Here is a 16,408-nt window from a genome sequence, read left to right as displayed (position 1 = left end):
GGACTGGGGTGATAGTGCTAAAGACTCCTTATTCATGCCATCCTTTTTAATCCACTTTTTGAGCCACTTTTGGGCGACCCCCCACGTGACCCACCGGGGTGGCGCCCGGGGCACGTGCCCCCCCATAGTTACGCCCCTGTGAGCACTGCAAAAGGTCCAAACAGGAAAGCAGTCTCAAAAGAGAGAAAAATTAAAAAATAAATAAAAAGGAAGGGATCAAGGAAAGCAGAGTCTTGAAAGAGCCTCACTAAAAACAAAAACACACACAAAAAAAGGAAGAGATGTTGGAGACTTCTCTCGTCCCCGCGGAGATTCGGGGCGGGCATGAATCTCAGCGCAAAACATGCCACACGAGGCGACTCCTTCTCAAAGGAGTTGCAGAGATCCCTCTCCCACAAGCCCAGCAAAGACGAGAGGCAGTTCAACATCTTAGGGCTAAGCCACTTTCCAAGGCTGAAGTGTGTCACCCACACCCCGCCGCCCGCCGCCCTGGAGATTGTGAGAAATCAGCAGGACACATTTCCCGGGGTTAAAGTACTAGACATGTCAGGTGCATGCAGTAGACTCCCAAGTGCAGCATCCCTGCAGACGTTTTGCCTCTAGGTTGCTGAAGTAGTCTAGTGACTTCTAGTTGCTGGGCATGCGCAGCTGGCGAGGAAAGGGGCAGGGCAGTCTTGCGTCTCGGTCCGTCCGACTATTAATCAGTAAATCGACCCTGTTTAAACCCAAAGGTGCGTGCATTTTTGACATCCTACTCTTTGCAACCAAGTCAACATCTTAAAAAAAAGGGGGGGGGTTCATTTATTAACTTTTCCCTGCTTGAAAGGTCCGATTTGTAAAGTTCTACGAGAGGTCTTGGGTTAGCAAGCCAGAATCCTCCCCGTGGCTAAGCGGGGTCTGCTCTGGTTTGCATCGCAATCAGGGGTGGTTAAGCCTTTTCCACCCCCACCCACCGCAGCGAGGAGGGTCGGGGTGGAGAGGTTGAAGCCCTCCCTCCCTCCCTCCTTCCCTCCATTCATCATTCAGAGAGGAGAGCTGGTCTTGTGGTAGCAGGCATGGCTTGTCCCCATAGCTAAGCAGGGTCTGCCCTGGTTGCATCTGAATGGGAGACTAGAAGCATGAGCACTGCAAGTTCTTCCCCTCGGGGGATGGAGCCACTCTGGGAAGAGCAGAAGGTTCCAAGTTCCCTCCCTGGCAGCATCTCCAAGATAGGGCGGAGAGAGATTCCTGCCTGCAACCTTAGAGAAGCCGCTGCCAGTCTGGGTAGACAATACTGAGCTAGACAGACCAAGGGTCTGACTCAGCTTCCTATGTTCCTATTCATTCATTCATTCGGTTTCTATACCGCCCTTCCAACAATGGCTCAGGGCGGCTTACACAGAGAAATAATAAGCTTTAAATAATACACTTTTAAACTTCTAAATGCCACTGGGCGAGGGAGAGCTCCTTCCAGCTCGCCCCCCCCCTCCTCAAATGATTTCAAGCCCCATCCCCGAATCTGCCCATCCAAAATTGGGCTGCTTCCAAAGTGCTGGACTAGGATTGGGGAGACCCGAGTTCAAATCCCCATCCAGCCATGAGACTAGCTGGGTGACTCTGGGCCAGTCACTTCTCTCTCAGCCTAACCTACTTCACAGGGTTGTTGTGAGGAGAAACCTAAGTATGTAGTGATATAAAAGGTTGTTTTATATATATTCTCTTTCTTGAGCAGGGGGAGAGCAGCTGGCCCTCTCCATCCCCAGCACAGCATCCCTCCAGTGGCTGTTGCAGGCATCTGCCTTATGTTTCTTTTTTAGAATGTGGCCCTTTGGGGGCAGGGAGCCATCTTTATTTTTGTATTTAGATCTATGTAAACTGCTTTGGAAACTTATTGTTGAAAGCGGTTTATAAATATTCGTCGTATCTGTAGTCATATTTGTATATTTAGCATTTATCTCCTGGTCCTACAGGGAAGAGATCTGTGAGGTGGAATTTGGGTGCCGACAATCTCCGTCCCTCAAAATGGAGAACTTTTTTGGAGCTGCCTTTCAGCAGGGATTATTTATTTATTTTATTTATTAAAGATAGAAAAGGAAGACTCGGCTGGCTGAGAAGCAGGAGGAAAAGACCCCGAGGCTAGCCAGGGTGGGAGCAGCAGGGAATTCTGGGAAAGAGCTGAGCAGAAGATGCTGGGAGTCGAAGAAGACGCCACCAGCCCAGGTGTGCAGCATCAAAGGTTCAGGCAGCTCTGCAACCGGGAGGCCGAGGGGCCCCGAGAGGTTTGCAGCCAACTCCACAGGCTTTGCTGCCGGTGGCTGAAGCCGGAAAGGCACACCAAGAAGCAGATCATAGACCTGGTGGTGCTGGAGCAGTTCCTGACCATCCTGCCCGCAGAGATGGAGAGCTGGGTCAGAGAATGCGGAGCGGAGACCACTTCCCAGGCGGTGGCTCTGGCCGAAGGTTTCCTCCTGAGCTGGGCAGAGGACCAGAAGCCGGAAGAGCAGCAGGTGAGAGAGTGGCTTCTCTTAGCCCTTGTGAGTTGCAGAAAGCCGAGAAGGTGAGCCAGGAGGAGACCCTAAAACTGGGCAGAAGTTGCCCAAGAACCTGGAAATGGCTCATGGAGATGATCCACCCACCTCAGCACCCTCATGGGTCAGGGACCTTCTTGGGGATCTAGTTGTAGCCCAGCTTAGTGGGAGAGCATCTGCTCTGCCTGCAGAAATTCCCAAGTCCTACCCCTGGCCTGGCAGCATCTCCAGGTATGGCCGGGCACGACTCCTGCCTGCACCCTTGGCCAGCTGCTGCCCGTCAGTGTAAACAACCCTGAGCGAGATGGACCTAGTGTCTAATTTGGTATAAGGACCTTTCCTCTGGGTCTTTCCTGCACCATTCCCTCTCTCATCCCTCTCCCGCTGTTCCCTGCTCCTGAGAATCTCTTCTTCGGTCTCTTTCAGATGCAAAACCTGCTGTCAGAAGCGGCCCCTGATTCCCCTGAGGCAGAGGAGGCTCCATCGGACACCAGGCAGGGGCTGCCGTCCAGCAGGATCTCACAGGAGGGTGATGGAGGTACGGCCTTGCCAGGTCAAGAGAGATAGGGCGGAAACCCCCCCCTTCTCCCTCTCTCTCATCCCCTTTTGGTGAGTCAGTCAAGGATCAGCCCGCCCGTCACCCCTACCCCTTTCATTCTTCTTATCTCTGCCTTCCTTTTTCATTTGATCAGCACTGTGGCTTACTTTGGTTTGTTTTCTTATCTTTTGCTTGCCTGCCTGCCTGTCTTCCTCTGTTCCTCCTCTGCAGTAGTAGTAAGTTCAGAACAGAGTTTATGCATGCAGCACCCCAGCCAAGCCAAGCACTCCGTGTGTGTGTGTGTCTGTCTGTGTGTGTCTGTGTGTGTGTGTGTGTGTGTGTGTGTGTGTGTGTGTGTGTGTGTGTTTTGCCGGCTGCATACCAATGACCTCACTTGCTCTCTCAGTATCTCCTCTCATCAAGTGAGAGACTGGAGAGCTTACCTGGTACTGGGAGTGAGAAAAGGCTGCTTGGGATTCCGGAGGAAGGCCGAGCCCTGCAGCGAAAGCTCCCTGGTTAAAGATTAGCTCCAGAGAGCTCCCGGCAGCCGCCCCCACCACCGGCTGGAAAGGGTGTGTGTTCAAGGAGTGGCTCGCAACCCCCTGTGGACCGGCAGCGGTCTGGGGACCAGCGGTTGAGAAACTGTTTTGGAGCTCCTCACAGTCCATTTTGAATTTCGCTACCCGAAAGAGTTTGGTATCATCTGCAAATTTGGCCACCTCGCTGCTTACCCCTGCTTCTAGATCATTTATGAATAAATTTAAAAGCACCGGTCCCAGTCCAGATCCCTGGGGACCCCACTTCTTACTTTCCTCCATTGTGAAAACTCTCCATTTATCCCTACCCTCTGTTTCCTGTCCTTGAACCAGTTACCAATCCACACATATAATTGTCTCCTTATCCCATGACTGCTAAGTTTTCTCAGGAGTCTTTGATGAGAAACTCTGTCGAAAGCTTTTTGGATGTCTGGGTATACAATGTCAACTGGAACACACTCATTGACCCTCTCAAAGGACTCCAAAAGGTTGGTGAGGCAAGATTTCCCTTTGCAGAAGCCATGCTTCTTACCCCCTTTGGGGAAGATACTCCTGTCCAGCTTCTTGCAAGGTTTTAGAAATCTCCTGTTTCAGCTACTTCAGTCACTCTATCCAGAAACACATTTTCTTTCATGGAGCTTAAGTATAAAAGTATGCATAAATCCTCCACCTTCCCATCCCTTTTGTGTCTTTGGCAGATGTTAGCATGAAACTGCCCAGGCGTCCTCATTCATCTCTTCTTTCTGATGGAGCAGAAGAAGCTTCAGGACGACGGGATCAGGTAGGGAATGGGTTGTTGGGGAAGAAGGATGCAGGACGGACAGAGGAGCTCCATCCCTTGGTCATCCCTCTGGGCCTGGAAGAAGTTCTCTTTCCTTGGGCATCTGTCAAAGCTGTTGGCTAGTAGGCCTTGAAGTAGCCACTGAATGAATGAATGACTACTTGATTATGGCCTTTGACCCAATAACACAAACACAACTATAACAAATATGGTATGAGTAGCAGACTCCCAAATGTCAACCTGTTTCGTGGCTCTCTGTTACCTTTAGAATTTACGAAGTCATTTGAATGGGTATGTGGTACCGGGTGTTGATCCACTCCTTTCAGGTCCTCCCTTAATAAATCAATTGCTCTACAGAGGATTTCCGCCTTCTCCTCTCTCGTACCATGTTTTTTCAAAAACGTTTAGTGAAATGTCTGCCATAGCATGTTGGGTAAAAGGTAAGGTGTACTGTCAAGTCGATCCCCACTGGTATGTTTCCCAGACTATGGGAAAGACCTATATTGGGCAGCAGCGATAGAGGAAGATGCTGAAAGGCATCATCTCATACTGCGTGGGAGGAGGCAGTGGTCAACCCCTCCTGGATTCTACCAAAGACAACCACAGGGCTCTGTGGGCACCAGGAGTCGACACCAACTCGATGGCACACTTCACCTTTAGTAAAAAAATAAGGCAATAAGTCCCGCTGCTACCTGAACAAAGAGGCACGTTTTAAAGTGGTGATTCGCTTCTGTTTAGCAGAGGGAGAGCAACTGGCCCTATCCGTCTCCAGCACAGCATCCCTCCAGTGGCTGCTGCTGGTATCTACCTAGGTTTCTTTTTAGACTGTGAGCCCTTTGGGGATAGGGAGCCATCATCATTATTTTTTCTTTTTAAATAATATTTTTATTTCATAAGAAAATAAAAAGAAATAACATGATTACATTATCATCTCTTGAACTTCCAGCAGTTATATGACAATCCAAAATTCCTCTCCCACCCTTTGCCAGCCTTTCCCCTCACATCAGATATTACAGAAAGATATAAATAATGCGTTAATCAGCCCTCAATATTAAATTTTAAAAAAACCCAAAATCTTGGGTGTGGATGTTGCTAAATTGTAAATTATGCAAGGTTCCCAGGTTAATGCAAATCTTTCCTCTGAGGTATTCCGCAAATAAACAGTGATCTTAGCCATCGAGGCATATTCCCATCGCTTAAGTAGCCATTCATCCAAGGTCGGGGTTGCCTGTGTCCTCCAGTTGGCAGCTTAGCGAATCCTGGCGGCAGTGATCATATATAAGGACAACTCCGTGTATTTAGAAGGTATACAAGGTTTAGTCATATTTAACAGCAACAACAAAAAAGCTCCGGTGAATAGGGAAAGCTTATGTTTAAAATTTGTTGCATCTTCGAGTGAATTCTTTTCCCAAATTGTTGTGCTTCATCATTCATTTCTGAATGTTTTCGGTATCTTGCGTGCCGCTGGCTAAGAAGGCTGGAGTCTGGCTAACTAGGCAAAGGGGAACCTTTGAAAGGGTTAGCTCTCAAGGCTTCAGCAGGGGAGAGCATCTGTGCCTCTTCGACTTCAGAGAGGGCCGTTCCCAGGGGCTTTGGCTGGGGTCTCCCCACTCTGTGTTTCTGGTAAGAAGCAGAGCCCCTGAGACTGGGCACCATTCCCAGCATTCCCTTTTTTGCCATATAAACCAATTGAAAATACAACTGAGGAGCCTGCAGGAGAAGACCTCTGCCCTCCACACACACCCTTTCCGGAACAACCCTTTTGGATTGTGCTTCGAAGGGAAAGAATCACTCTGCGCTCTGTTTCCTTCCTCTTTCCTGGCTAGGTGACCTTTGAGGAAGTGGCTGTGCGTTTCACGGAGGAGGAGTGGGCGCTGCTGGATCCGGCCCAAAGAGCCCTGCACAGAGAAATCATGGAGGAGAACGCTGGGAATCTGGCCTCTCTGGGTAAGAATCCACCCCCACCCTCCAGCTCCTTTCCTGGAAGGGGAGAGTCAAAGTGAGAGAGAGAGATTGGCCTGGTTTGCTCAGTTGGCAAGAATGTTGTAGAAATATTGCCCAGTCTTGAGTTCGATCTGCTTACGGGCCACAGACCAGTGCGATAGAGGAGGCTTTTTCACACAGCCAGGCTTGGAGTGGGAGAAGCCTCCTTCCTTAAATCAAAAGGTGAGTGCTCTTCTCTTTACCGGTCATCTGCAGCTTGACCAAGGCCCAAGGGAGAAGAAATTATTCTGTCAGTGGCGGCAGCTGGGCAGGAGAAACTTCAGCCTGACTTCAGTCAGCAGCTGGGTACAGCTGCGAGGAAGGACGGACCTGCCCTAATTCTGGTTGTGCAAACAAGCCTAGTTGTTAGCATCCAACGTGGAAGATCTGGGTTCACAGGCCTCCCCAGTCAGCAGTAAAGCTCATTGGGTGGCTTTGGGCTAAGCATCTCAGAACTCCTTCTTCAGATGGCTTTGGGGGGGTATAAGGGGGAGAAGGGTGGGATATTAAGGCATTAAACCAAACTCAGCCCTGAGGAGTCTCTCTCTGACTGACCCTGAAGATATGACGCGGCCTCAGATGGGATCAGACTCTAGGTCCATCTAATTCAGGATTGTCTAGACCAGGGCAGCAGAACTTCAGCCCTCTGGCTGTCTTTGGCTGTAACCTGCATCATTCATCCATTCATTCATTCATTCGATTTCTATACCGCCCTTCCAAAAATCACTCCCAACCACAGTGGCCAGTAGCCAAGCATGGGGGAAGTGATCTTTTCACCAAAACCCCAAGATCCGTGCAAAGCTTTGCAGTGTGTTATATGAAGACTTTCTTCTGAGGAAGAGGATTTTCATCTTGAAACACGCCGGGACTCGGTGTTTTTGCATTAAAAGAACCTTGGTAGACATTGTAAGTAGAACTGCCCCAGAGTGTTGGTTGGATGGATGCTCTAACTATGCTTTTGGCTTAGCCTGGGTCGGGTTAGCTTGGCTAGATGGAGAAATTCTGTTGCAGTATCAATTTGAGCAAAGTTTTGGTCTGGAAAAGATGAGGAGGCATAAATGCAGTTTAAAAGCTTATTAAGGAGAAATGGGGGGACAGGGTCGGGCAAGGCAATAAAATCTTAACAAAAAAGCTTAACAAGAATCTCACTATGAACAATTTAGCTTAAGGTCCAAATCAGCTGAAAGCTTGCCCTAGAAAGGGCTTGAAGGCGGGACGAGAAAAGAGGACAAGGAAACTCAGAGGGGCTGAAGGTTAGTGTTACCTGTCCTTTCCTCCGGTGGTGCATTCGGTGCACTTGCAGGTTTCCCCTCAGGAAGAAGGTGGAAAAGCAGGAAAAAGAGAGGGCGAGGAGCAAAGGGCTGCCCCTCGCATGCTTGTGAAGGGCCGGGAAAGACTCCCATGCAGATTCTCAGGCCATGTGGCTTGGCCAGAGGGGCATGTGGTCGAAACTGTGCCCTGAGGCAATTCCCAAACCATGCCTGCTCCCTGGAGGGGCAGGAACTTGTGCTGAACAATAAAGTTCATAGTTGCATGAACTGATCAATCCTGGGTGTGATCTTAACGAGCAAAAGGCTAGAATGGCTTGGAGGGGTATACCTGTAGGTCTGAATAGTAGGACTTAAGGCTTATCTTGAAACGGGGGTGTTACTCCAGGTGTAGAGATTTTTCCCTAGGTTTTAACAAGCTTCCTCTGTCTGACCATTAGTGGTGGTGGCGGCGATGGTGGTGGGAAATGCCGTTCTTATCTGGGTCACTGCCGAGAGGATTGGCCATGCTATCTCTCTTGCAAAAGGGAATATTTTGCTTCCCTTGAAGCGTGCCTTTCAATTAAGGTCTGCCTTGCAAAAAGCCTTCTCTCTGGCAGAGACAAAGCAAGGTTTGGGGATGACTCTTTGCGGTCTCCGTTATTGTGACCTTAGGGTGCATGGCCCCATTCTAAGCAGCCAGTGGTGAGTCTTGCCCAAAGATAGGCACAAGAAAGGTTCATGATCCCATGAACTGAAGTATTCAAAATGGAAGCTAGGTGCCCACAGTTCCAATTACATGGAGGAGTGCTTTTTGCTACCCCCAAATAGATCTGTTTGGCAACAACATCTCAATGCAGCCCCAGGGCAGCCTTAAGCCATATGGGGAGTTAACTATCTTCTCTCAGGAATGGGTAGTTAAGGAAACATCATCCCTTAACATCACTGTCACACACTCACTAGAAGAGGAGTATCCTATATTTAGAATGCTGACATCAGTACCCCCCACCAAGAATAATAATTTGTATTGAGCAGTGATTCCCCACCTGCGGGCCTCCAGATGTTGCCGAACTACAACTCCCATCAGCCCCAGCTACAATTTAGAATGATGGGAGTTGTAGTTCAACAACATCTGGAGGCCCCCAGGTGGGGAAGCACAGGTATAGCGCTTTCAAGTGTGCAAAGCCCTCATGTACAATGAGTTCATTGTAATTCGCACAACATTCCTGTAAGGTCAGGCGGCATGCGTCTCCCCATCTTTCAGGTGTGGGTGTGGGGACAGAGTCTGAAAAGAAGCAGCTTCCCTGAGGCCTCTATTCCTCCTTTTTCTTTCTCTTGTGCTTGGTGTGGTGTCTCCCTTCTGGTTTGGTTTCTGTTGTCCTAATGCATCTAGCCTACCTAGAAATCCGGCCTCTTTGTCAGGACCTGAATGGGAATTTGCCCAGTCCAAGTGAGAGTGATTAAAGCCACACATTATGACAATTCTATCTCTCTTTGATGCCTCCCTGATTTCCTTCTTCCGCTGCTGCTCACTGTCTACGAAGGTCTAATGCCAGTTCAGTGTGCAAGATACTTTCAATTCTTTCCTTAATTTCAGTCCAGTAGCTTTTAGTGTAATCACGTAGCCATCAAATATGGCAAAGGATGCCAGCCTCTTGTTTGCGTTTCCACCATTTCTTCTCATATGACCTCCTTAAAGCTCTCTTTCTATCCGGGTTTGATGTGCCTAAATACACTTTTCTGGGTTCTTGTCTGGGTCCTTATATTAAGAATAACCAGACAGGAGAAACTTTCCCAAGGCTTTTAATATTTGCACTACTGCAGACTGTTCTCTCACCAAAATTGAGGACCCTGAATTACAATTTCAATAGGTCTTTATACCTTAGCATAGTGCTTACACAGCTCGAATAAACATCTGTCACACAACAATGAGAAAACAGGATATGTCTTGTCAACATGAGCCACAGACTTCTGTTTCCTAACTAAGACATCACTTTATCTTTACAAAGCTCTAACCTTCCGCTACCGTAAACACATTAGCTAAGCACTTACACAATTTTCACCTTTTGTGGATTCAAATACATCAGGTTGATTGATTTAAATCACGATTCAAATCACTTCACAGGACTCAGTTTTAATGATTTAAATGAAGATTCTATTTAATCATGATTTTCTAGGAAAAGTACGTCCTTGTTGTCTAATATAACCATAATAGATATTCAGAGATAAAGATTTCATTTGTCTACTATAATTAGTACACTCTTCTCACGGTACTCTTTCATTTGGGCAACCAGGCCTTTCATTTCTTTGTGGCACTGTTTGCATTTTGCATGCATGCCCGCCTTACCCACAGGTACAGGAACTTCATTAAAATATTCCCAAGTGGGGTCTCTTTTATGGCCTGCTACCATGATAGGTGTTTTCCACTTAAAATGGAGGATACACTTGGAAAATATTTCCGCAGGATTGCATGAATACATTCTGTTCACTTTTGGTTTCACTTTCTGTTCTCCTCTCTGTTCATTCCTTGGCTTTCTTTAGGCTGATTCAGACATTATGCTGTACAAATGTGCACATTTGTGTGAATTACTAAGTTCATTTTAAAACAGAACTGGATACAGCAGGTCCTTCAAATGCATGGTACAGATAGGAAGTGTACTGCTGTACCTGTGTTCAGCATAACATGTGAATGACTGTACCTATGCACAGATTTGTACCTTTGTAGAGTGTACACTCATTGTACGAGTGTTGAACATAATGTGTGAATGGGCCTAATGTCTGCATTTTTAGAGGAGGAGGGAAGGGCTTGACTGTGTATGGGTGTGTGTGCTGCATGTGCACCACCTGCAGAATAGATTAGGTCTGTTATCTCTCAGCCCCATATACTGCTGTTATCAAGTTCACAGAATATAATTAGGAGTTATGATTAACATTCATGATGCTATCTTTGATGTAGGTTCTTTTTTAAAATAAATTTTGTTGTTTTTTAAATTAAAACACCAATTTAAATTTAAAAAATCCAATTTAAATTTTAAAAAACTGGTGTTTTTTATTTTTTAAAAAACATTAATTTTTATCAGCCCTACATTCTATCCAAGGCTCTGACCAGGTTTCTCACTTGGTTCCAGCAGGTGAGAGTTGGAAGGATGAGGGGAAACCCAGCAGAGGAATTTGGGGAGGTACAAGATGGGAAAAGAGGGAACAACAGAAACAAAAAACAAGAGCAAAACAGAAAAACAGGAAAGGATCAACCCCTTCTCATCATGCAATCCAACAAAGAATGCAGAAAAAGAGAGAGAGGAGACTGTGCCCTCCTCAAAGGAAAAGCTCCAGTTCAGAACGAGGCTCTCAACCTCAGTGGGAAATGAATTCAGGGGATAAACCATATAAATGCTTGGAGTGTGGAAAGAGCTTCAGCCAGAGTGGACATCTTAATCTACACCAGAGAAACCACGCTGGGGAAAAACCACATAAATGCCTGGAGTGTGGAAAGAGCTTCAGCACAAATAGAATGCTTACTGTACACCATAGAACCCACACTGGGGAGAAACCACATACATGCTTGGAGTGTGGAAAGAGCTTCAACCAGAGAGGACATCTTATTATACACCACAGAATCCACACTGGGGAGAAACCACATAAATGCTTCGAGTGTGGAAAGAGCTTCACCCGGAGAGAACAACTTGCAAAACATCATAGAAAACACACCGGGGAGAAACCATATAAATGCTTGGAGTGTGGGAAGAGCTTCGGCCAGAGTGGACATTTTAATCTACACCAGAGAAACCACACTGGGGAAAAACCACATAAATGCCTGGAGTGTGGAAAAAGCTTCAGCACAAATAGAATGCTTACTGTACACCATAGAACCCACACTGGGGAGAAACCACATAAATGCTTGGAGTGTGGAAAGAGCTTCAAGCAGAGAGGAAATCTTATTATTCACCATAGAACCCACACTGGGGAGAAACCACATAGATGCTTTGAGTGTGGAAGGAGCTTCAGCCGGAGTGGAGAACTTACAATACATCATAGAAAGCACACTGGGGAGAAACCACATGAATGTTTGGAGTGTGGAAAGAGCTTCAGCCGGAGTGGAGAACTTACAATACATCATAGAAAGCACACTGGGGAGAAACCATATGAATGTTTGGAGTGTGGAAGGAGCTTCAGCCGGAGTGGAGCTCTTACTAGGCATAATAGAATCCACACTGGGGAGAAACCACATAAATGCTTTGAGTGTGGAAAGAGCTTCAGCCGGAGAGAAGAACTTGCAAAACATCATAGAAAGCACACCGGGGAGAAACCTTAAAAATGCTTGGAGAGCTTCAGTGTAGAAATCATACACATGAAACTGTAGAGCAGCCTGAGAATCTTCCTCATTTTGTGAACCCTTGTGTGATTTCTGCTTTTTATTTGACTTGCTTCCCACTGAGGCGATTGGTGTTCATACAGGCGCTTTTGTATCTGTGTTATTGGTTAGAGTGCTGGACTAGGACCGGGGAGACCCGAGTTCAAATCCCCATTCAGCCACGATACTTGCTGGGTGACTCTGGGCCAGTCACACCTACTTCACAGGGTTGTTGTGAGGAGGTTAGTAGCCTAACCTCACATTAACAAACATAAGTGCCTGAAGCAAACTTCCATTACGTTTCTACATACTAAAAGTTCATCGTATTGATTTTATAAGCCTTTTTAGCTTTGTGTAAAGAATATATATATACACACAAGTGTATGATGTACAGTACATTTTAGTTCTTATCTTCCTTTTTATTGTTTCTAATATGAAACTCCTGCTTTCAAAATGTACCATGTAAATATAAATCTATCATCACAATGAGGCAGTTTTACATGCTTTGGAGTTCTTGAATTGCAAGATTTGTATAACTAAAATATTAGATCTGAGTAAAAGTCTATGAGGAAGAAGCCGTATTGCAAGAACCAGGCAAGAACCCACTTGTTAAAAATACTGTGTGTGATGATGATGATGATGATGATGATGATGATGATGATGCTTCTCTTGTGGTGGCCGGGGGTGGGACAACAAGGCCTTTAGGTCCCGGCTCCAGAATTACCTAGGTGCACCTCTGCATAAGAGACACCAGCAACAGCCACTGCAGAGATGCTGTGCTGGGGCTGGGTGATAAAGAGAATGACCACTTTTAAAAGGTGCCTCTTTGCTCAGTTAGCAGGGGATGGGATTACGTATCCAACACCCAGAGTCCAAAAGTTGAGGGTTCTCCAGGGAATCCATGAACAGGCCTGCTGTCCATCTTAGGTGTGGGTCTGACTCTCCCTGATACAGGTTTGAGCAGAGCCTAATACGCACACAACACTTCTCCCCATCTGTGGTGCTGAGACTCGAATTGGGGATTCAGAGAATTGAAGCCAGGGCATGGATCTCGATCTTAGTTTATTGGCTTAAGATCAACTTTCCCCCTCAAGGCTGTATCTCTCTGGTCCTGGCTGATGGATTTCAGTCATCTTGGATGCAAGCTGTCCAGAATAAAATCTCAGCCTTGGGCCTTTCTCAAGATTACCTTTTTTGTTAAGTTATAACCAGGCTGTACAGGGGTTGAAACAAAGAATTTTGGACATAGAATATCAGAATGGCCTTAATCTTATTTCTGACTATATCAGGAAGAGACTTGATTCCCTGTTTGGAGGTTCGTGAACAACAACTTTTAAAAAGGGGGGGGAAACACAATTCATAACACAGTGCTAAAAACAATATAAAAGCAATTCAAAAACAATTAAAACCAATTAAAATATTTTTAAAAAACAACAGCACTTTACAAGCCTTCTAAGGCCAGGCCAAACAAATAGGTTTTTAGGGCTCTCTTAAAGACCGACAGCGAGCCTGTATTTGTATCAAGAGATTTCTCAAAATGGAAAGTTAAAACATTCAATGCAGCTTCAAAAACCATTGTAGTTGTGGCATATAGGGAAACATAGCCGGGGAGGATATATAACCATGCTAAGATGAAATCAGTTGCTTGACATAAGCTATGCCATATTGCTGGAACATGCTATAGGACCTTTTACCCTCTGGGTAGTTGTTTTTCACTTATTTAGCAAAAATCATATTTAGCATGGGAACCCACAAGTGCTGAGGGAGCAAGGTAAGACTGGCCCAGACCGGCCAACTGCTTGCACGCATATTTTGTAGCCTCTTCCCAAAAAAACAGGAACTTTGGCTGACCACGAGTTATGGCATATAGCTGCTTTTCTTGTGTAACTGTTTTCTTAAGAATAACTCAAGAATGTAGAAATGTGTTGCCTTGTTGTTGAGTCCCTGTCCTGCTTTGAGCACAAGCCAAATAGCACCTTTGCTACTGAAGGGCAAATAAAAACTTGATCTTAAGTCCTCTCGTCCGGGCTGATTATGGGGCTCCATCCGCCCAGGAACGAACCTTCCCTCTTGGAATCAGGGGTACCCCGATACTTCAGTGGGGGGGGGGGACCTGGAGAAGAGGAGCCAGCAGTGAAGCCGGTGAGCACTCAGAGGCGTAACGAGGGAAAACGGTGCCCGGGGCAAGCACTGAAATTGCCCCCCCCGCCGCCCCCCCACCCACATACATCTGACTGACACACGTGTTTTTTCCTCACAACTCTGTGAAGTTGGCCTGTATCTCAAACATCAGAATTATGATGCAATGATGATACATACTACATTATACTTAGGTTTTTCCTCACAACAACTCTGTGAAGTTGGCCTGTATCTCAAACATCAGAATTATGATGCAATGATGATACATACTACATTATACTTAGGTTTTTCCTCACAACAACCCTGTGATGTTGGCCTGTATTTCAAACATCAGAATTATGATGCAATGATGATGATTATGATTATGATGCCCCTCCCTCACGCCCTGGTTCTGTTCCTGACTTTCCCTTGTGAGTGACTGTATTTTAACAAACCAAAAACCAAGGACTCCAGAGTAATTCGAGGGACTGGGGTGATAGTGCTAAAGACTCCTTATTCATGCCATCCTTTTTAATCCACTTTTTGAGCCACTTTTGGGCGACCCCCCACGTGACCCACCGGAGTGGCGCCCGGGGGACGTGCCCCCCCATAGTTACGCCCCTGTGAGCACTGCAAAAGGTCCAAACAGGAAAGCAGTCTCAAAAGAGAGAAAAATTAAAAAATAAATAAAAAGGAAGGGATCAAGGAAAGCAGAGTCTTGAAAGAGCCTCACTAAAAACAAAAATACACACAAAAAGGAAGAGATGTTGGAGACTTCTCTCGTCCCTGCGGAGATTCGGGGCGGGCATGAATCTCAGCGCAAAACATGCCACACGAGGCGACTCCTTCTCAAAGGAGTTGCAAAGATCCCTCTCCCACAAGCCCAGCAAAGACGAGAGGCAGTTCAACATCTTAGGGCTAAGCCACTTTCCAAGGCTGAAGTGTGTCACCCACACCCCGCCGCCCGCCGCCCTGGAGATTGTGAGAAATCAGCAGGACACATTTCCCGGGGTTAAAGTAGACATGTCAGGTGCATGCAGTAGACTCCCAAGTGCAGCATCCCTGCAGACGTTTTGCCTCTAGGTTGCTGAAGTAGTCTAGTGACTTCTAGTTGCTGGGCATGCGCAGCTGGCGAGGAAAGGGGCAGGGCAGTCTTGCGTCTCGGTCCGTCCGACTGTTCATCAGTAAATCGACCCTGTTTAAACCCAAAGGTGCGTGCATTTTTGACATCCTACTCTTTGCTACCAAGTCAACATCTTAAAAAAAAAAAAGGGGGGGGGGTCCATTTATTAACTTTTCCCTGCTTGAAAGGTCCGATTTGTAAAGTTCTACGAGAGGTCTTGGGTTAGCAAGCCAGAATCCTCCCCGTGGCTAAGCGGGGTCTGCTCTGGTTTGCATCGCAATCAGGGGTGGTTAAGCCTTTCCCGCCCCCACCCACCGCAGCGAGGAAGGTTGGGGTGGAGAGGTTGAAGCCCTCCCTCCCTCCCTCCCTCCTTCCCTCCATTCATCATTCAGAGAGGAGAGCTGGTCTTGTGGTAGCAGGCATGGCTTGTCCCCATAGCTAAGCAGGGTCTGCCCTGGTTGCATCTGAATCGGAGACTAGAAGTGTGAACACTGCAAGAGATTCCCCTGAGGGGCTGGAGCCGCTCTGGGAAGAGCATCTAGGCTCCAAGTTCCCTCCCTGGCAGCATCTCCAAGATAGGGCGGAGAGAGACTCCTGCCTGCAACCTTGCAGAAGCCGCTGCCAGTCTATGTAGACAATACTGAGCTAGACAGACCAAGGGTCTGATTCAGCTTCCTATGTTCCTATTCATTCATTCATTCGGTTTCTATACCGCCCTTCCAACAATGGCTCAGGGCGGCTTACACAGAGAAATAATAAGCTTTAAATAATACACTTTTAAACTTCTAAATGCCACTGGGTGAGGGAGAGCTCCTTCCAGCTCGCCCCCCCCCTCCTCAAATGATTTCAAGCCCCATCCCCGAATCTGCCCATCCAAAATTGGGCTGCTTCCAAATTGCTGGACTAGGATTGGGGAGACCCGAGTTGAATCCCCATCCAGCCATGAGACTTGCTGGGTGACTCTGGGCCAGTCACTTCTCTCTCAGCCTCATCTACTTCACAGGGTTGTTGTGAGGAGAAGCCTAAGTATGTAGTGCACCGCTCTGGGCTCCTTGGAGGAAGAGCGGGATATAAAATGTTGTTTTATATATATTCTCTTTCTTGAGCAGGGGGAGAGCAGCTGGCCCTCTCCATCCCCAGCACAGCATCCCTCCAGTGGCTGTTGCAGGCATCTGCCTTATGTTTCTTTTTTAGAATGTGGCCCTTTGGGGGCAGGGAGCCATC

The 16,408-nt window shown here is 47.0% G+C and overlaps 2 protein-coding genes across 2 annotated transcripts in view; both read left to right on the top strand.

Moving 5' to 3' along the window:
• ZNF436 (zinc finger protein 436) overlaps positions 1 to 16,408 on the top strand; it is a 47,547-nt gene that overhangs the window by 19,005 nt on the left and 12,134 nt on the right. The window contains exon 7 of the mRNA XM_053281350.1: positions 10,721 to 11,902. Coding sequence (XP_053137325.1) covers positions 10,721 to 11,902 — 1,182 coding nt within the window. The remainder of the gene's footprint in view (positions 1 to 10,720; positions 11,903 to 16,408) is intronic.
• On the top strand, positions 657 to 6,238 carry LOC128338479 (zinc finger protein 213-like). Its single transcript, XM_053280983.1, has 4 exons — positions 657 to 731; positions 1,950 to 2,486; positions 2,934 to 3,045; positions 4,280 to 6,238. The coding sequence occupies exons 2-4, from the start codon at positions 2,166 to 2,168 to the stop codon at positions 4,483 to 4,485; spliced, it is 639 nt and encodes a 212-aa protein (XP_053136958.1). The 5' UTR covers positions 657 to 731; positions 1,950 to 2,165; the 3' UTR covers positions 4,486 to 6,238.

The sequence above is a fragment of the Hemicordylus capensis genome, chromosome 16, assembly GCF_027244095.1.
Source record: "Hemicordylus capensis ecotype Gifberg chromosome 16, rHemCap1.1.pri, whole genome shotgun sequence".
Classification (NCBI taxonomy): Eukaryota; Metazoa; Chordata; class Lepidosauria; order Squamata; family Cordylidae; genus Hemicordylus; species Hemicordylus capensis.
Note: the sequence above shows the minus strand (reverse complement) of the source record. Positions and strands in the feature narration are given on the sequence as shown.

Excerpts from the sequence above, each read along its gene's own strand:
- LOC128338479 (XM_053280983.1), top strand. The coding sequence starts at position 2,166 with ATGCTGGGAGTCGAAGAAGACGCCACCAGCCCAGGTGTGCAGCATCAA. Across the intron at positions 2,487-2,933 it reads AGAAGCCGGAAGAGCAGCAG|ATGCAAAACCTGCTGTCAGA; the intron begins GTGAGAGAGTGG and ends GGTCTCTTTCAG. Across the intron at positions 3,046-4,279 it reads CTCACAGGAGGGTGATGGAG|ATGTTAGCATGAAACTGCCC; the intron begins GTACGGCCTTGC and ends TGTCTTTGGCAG.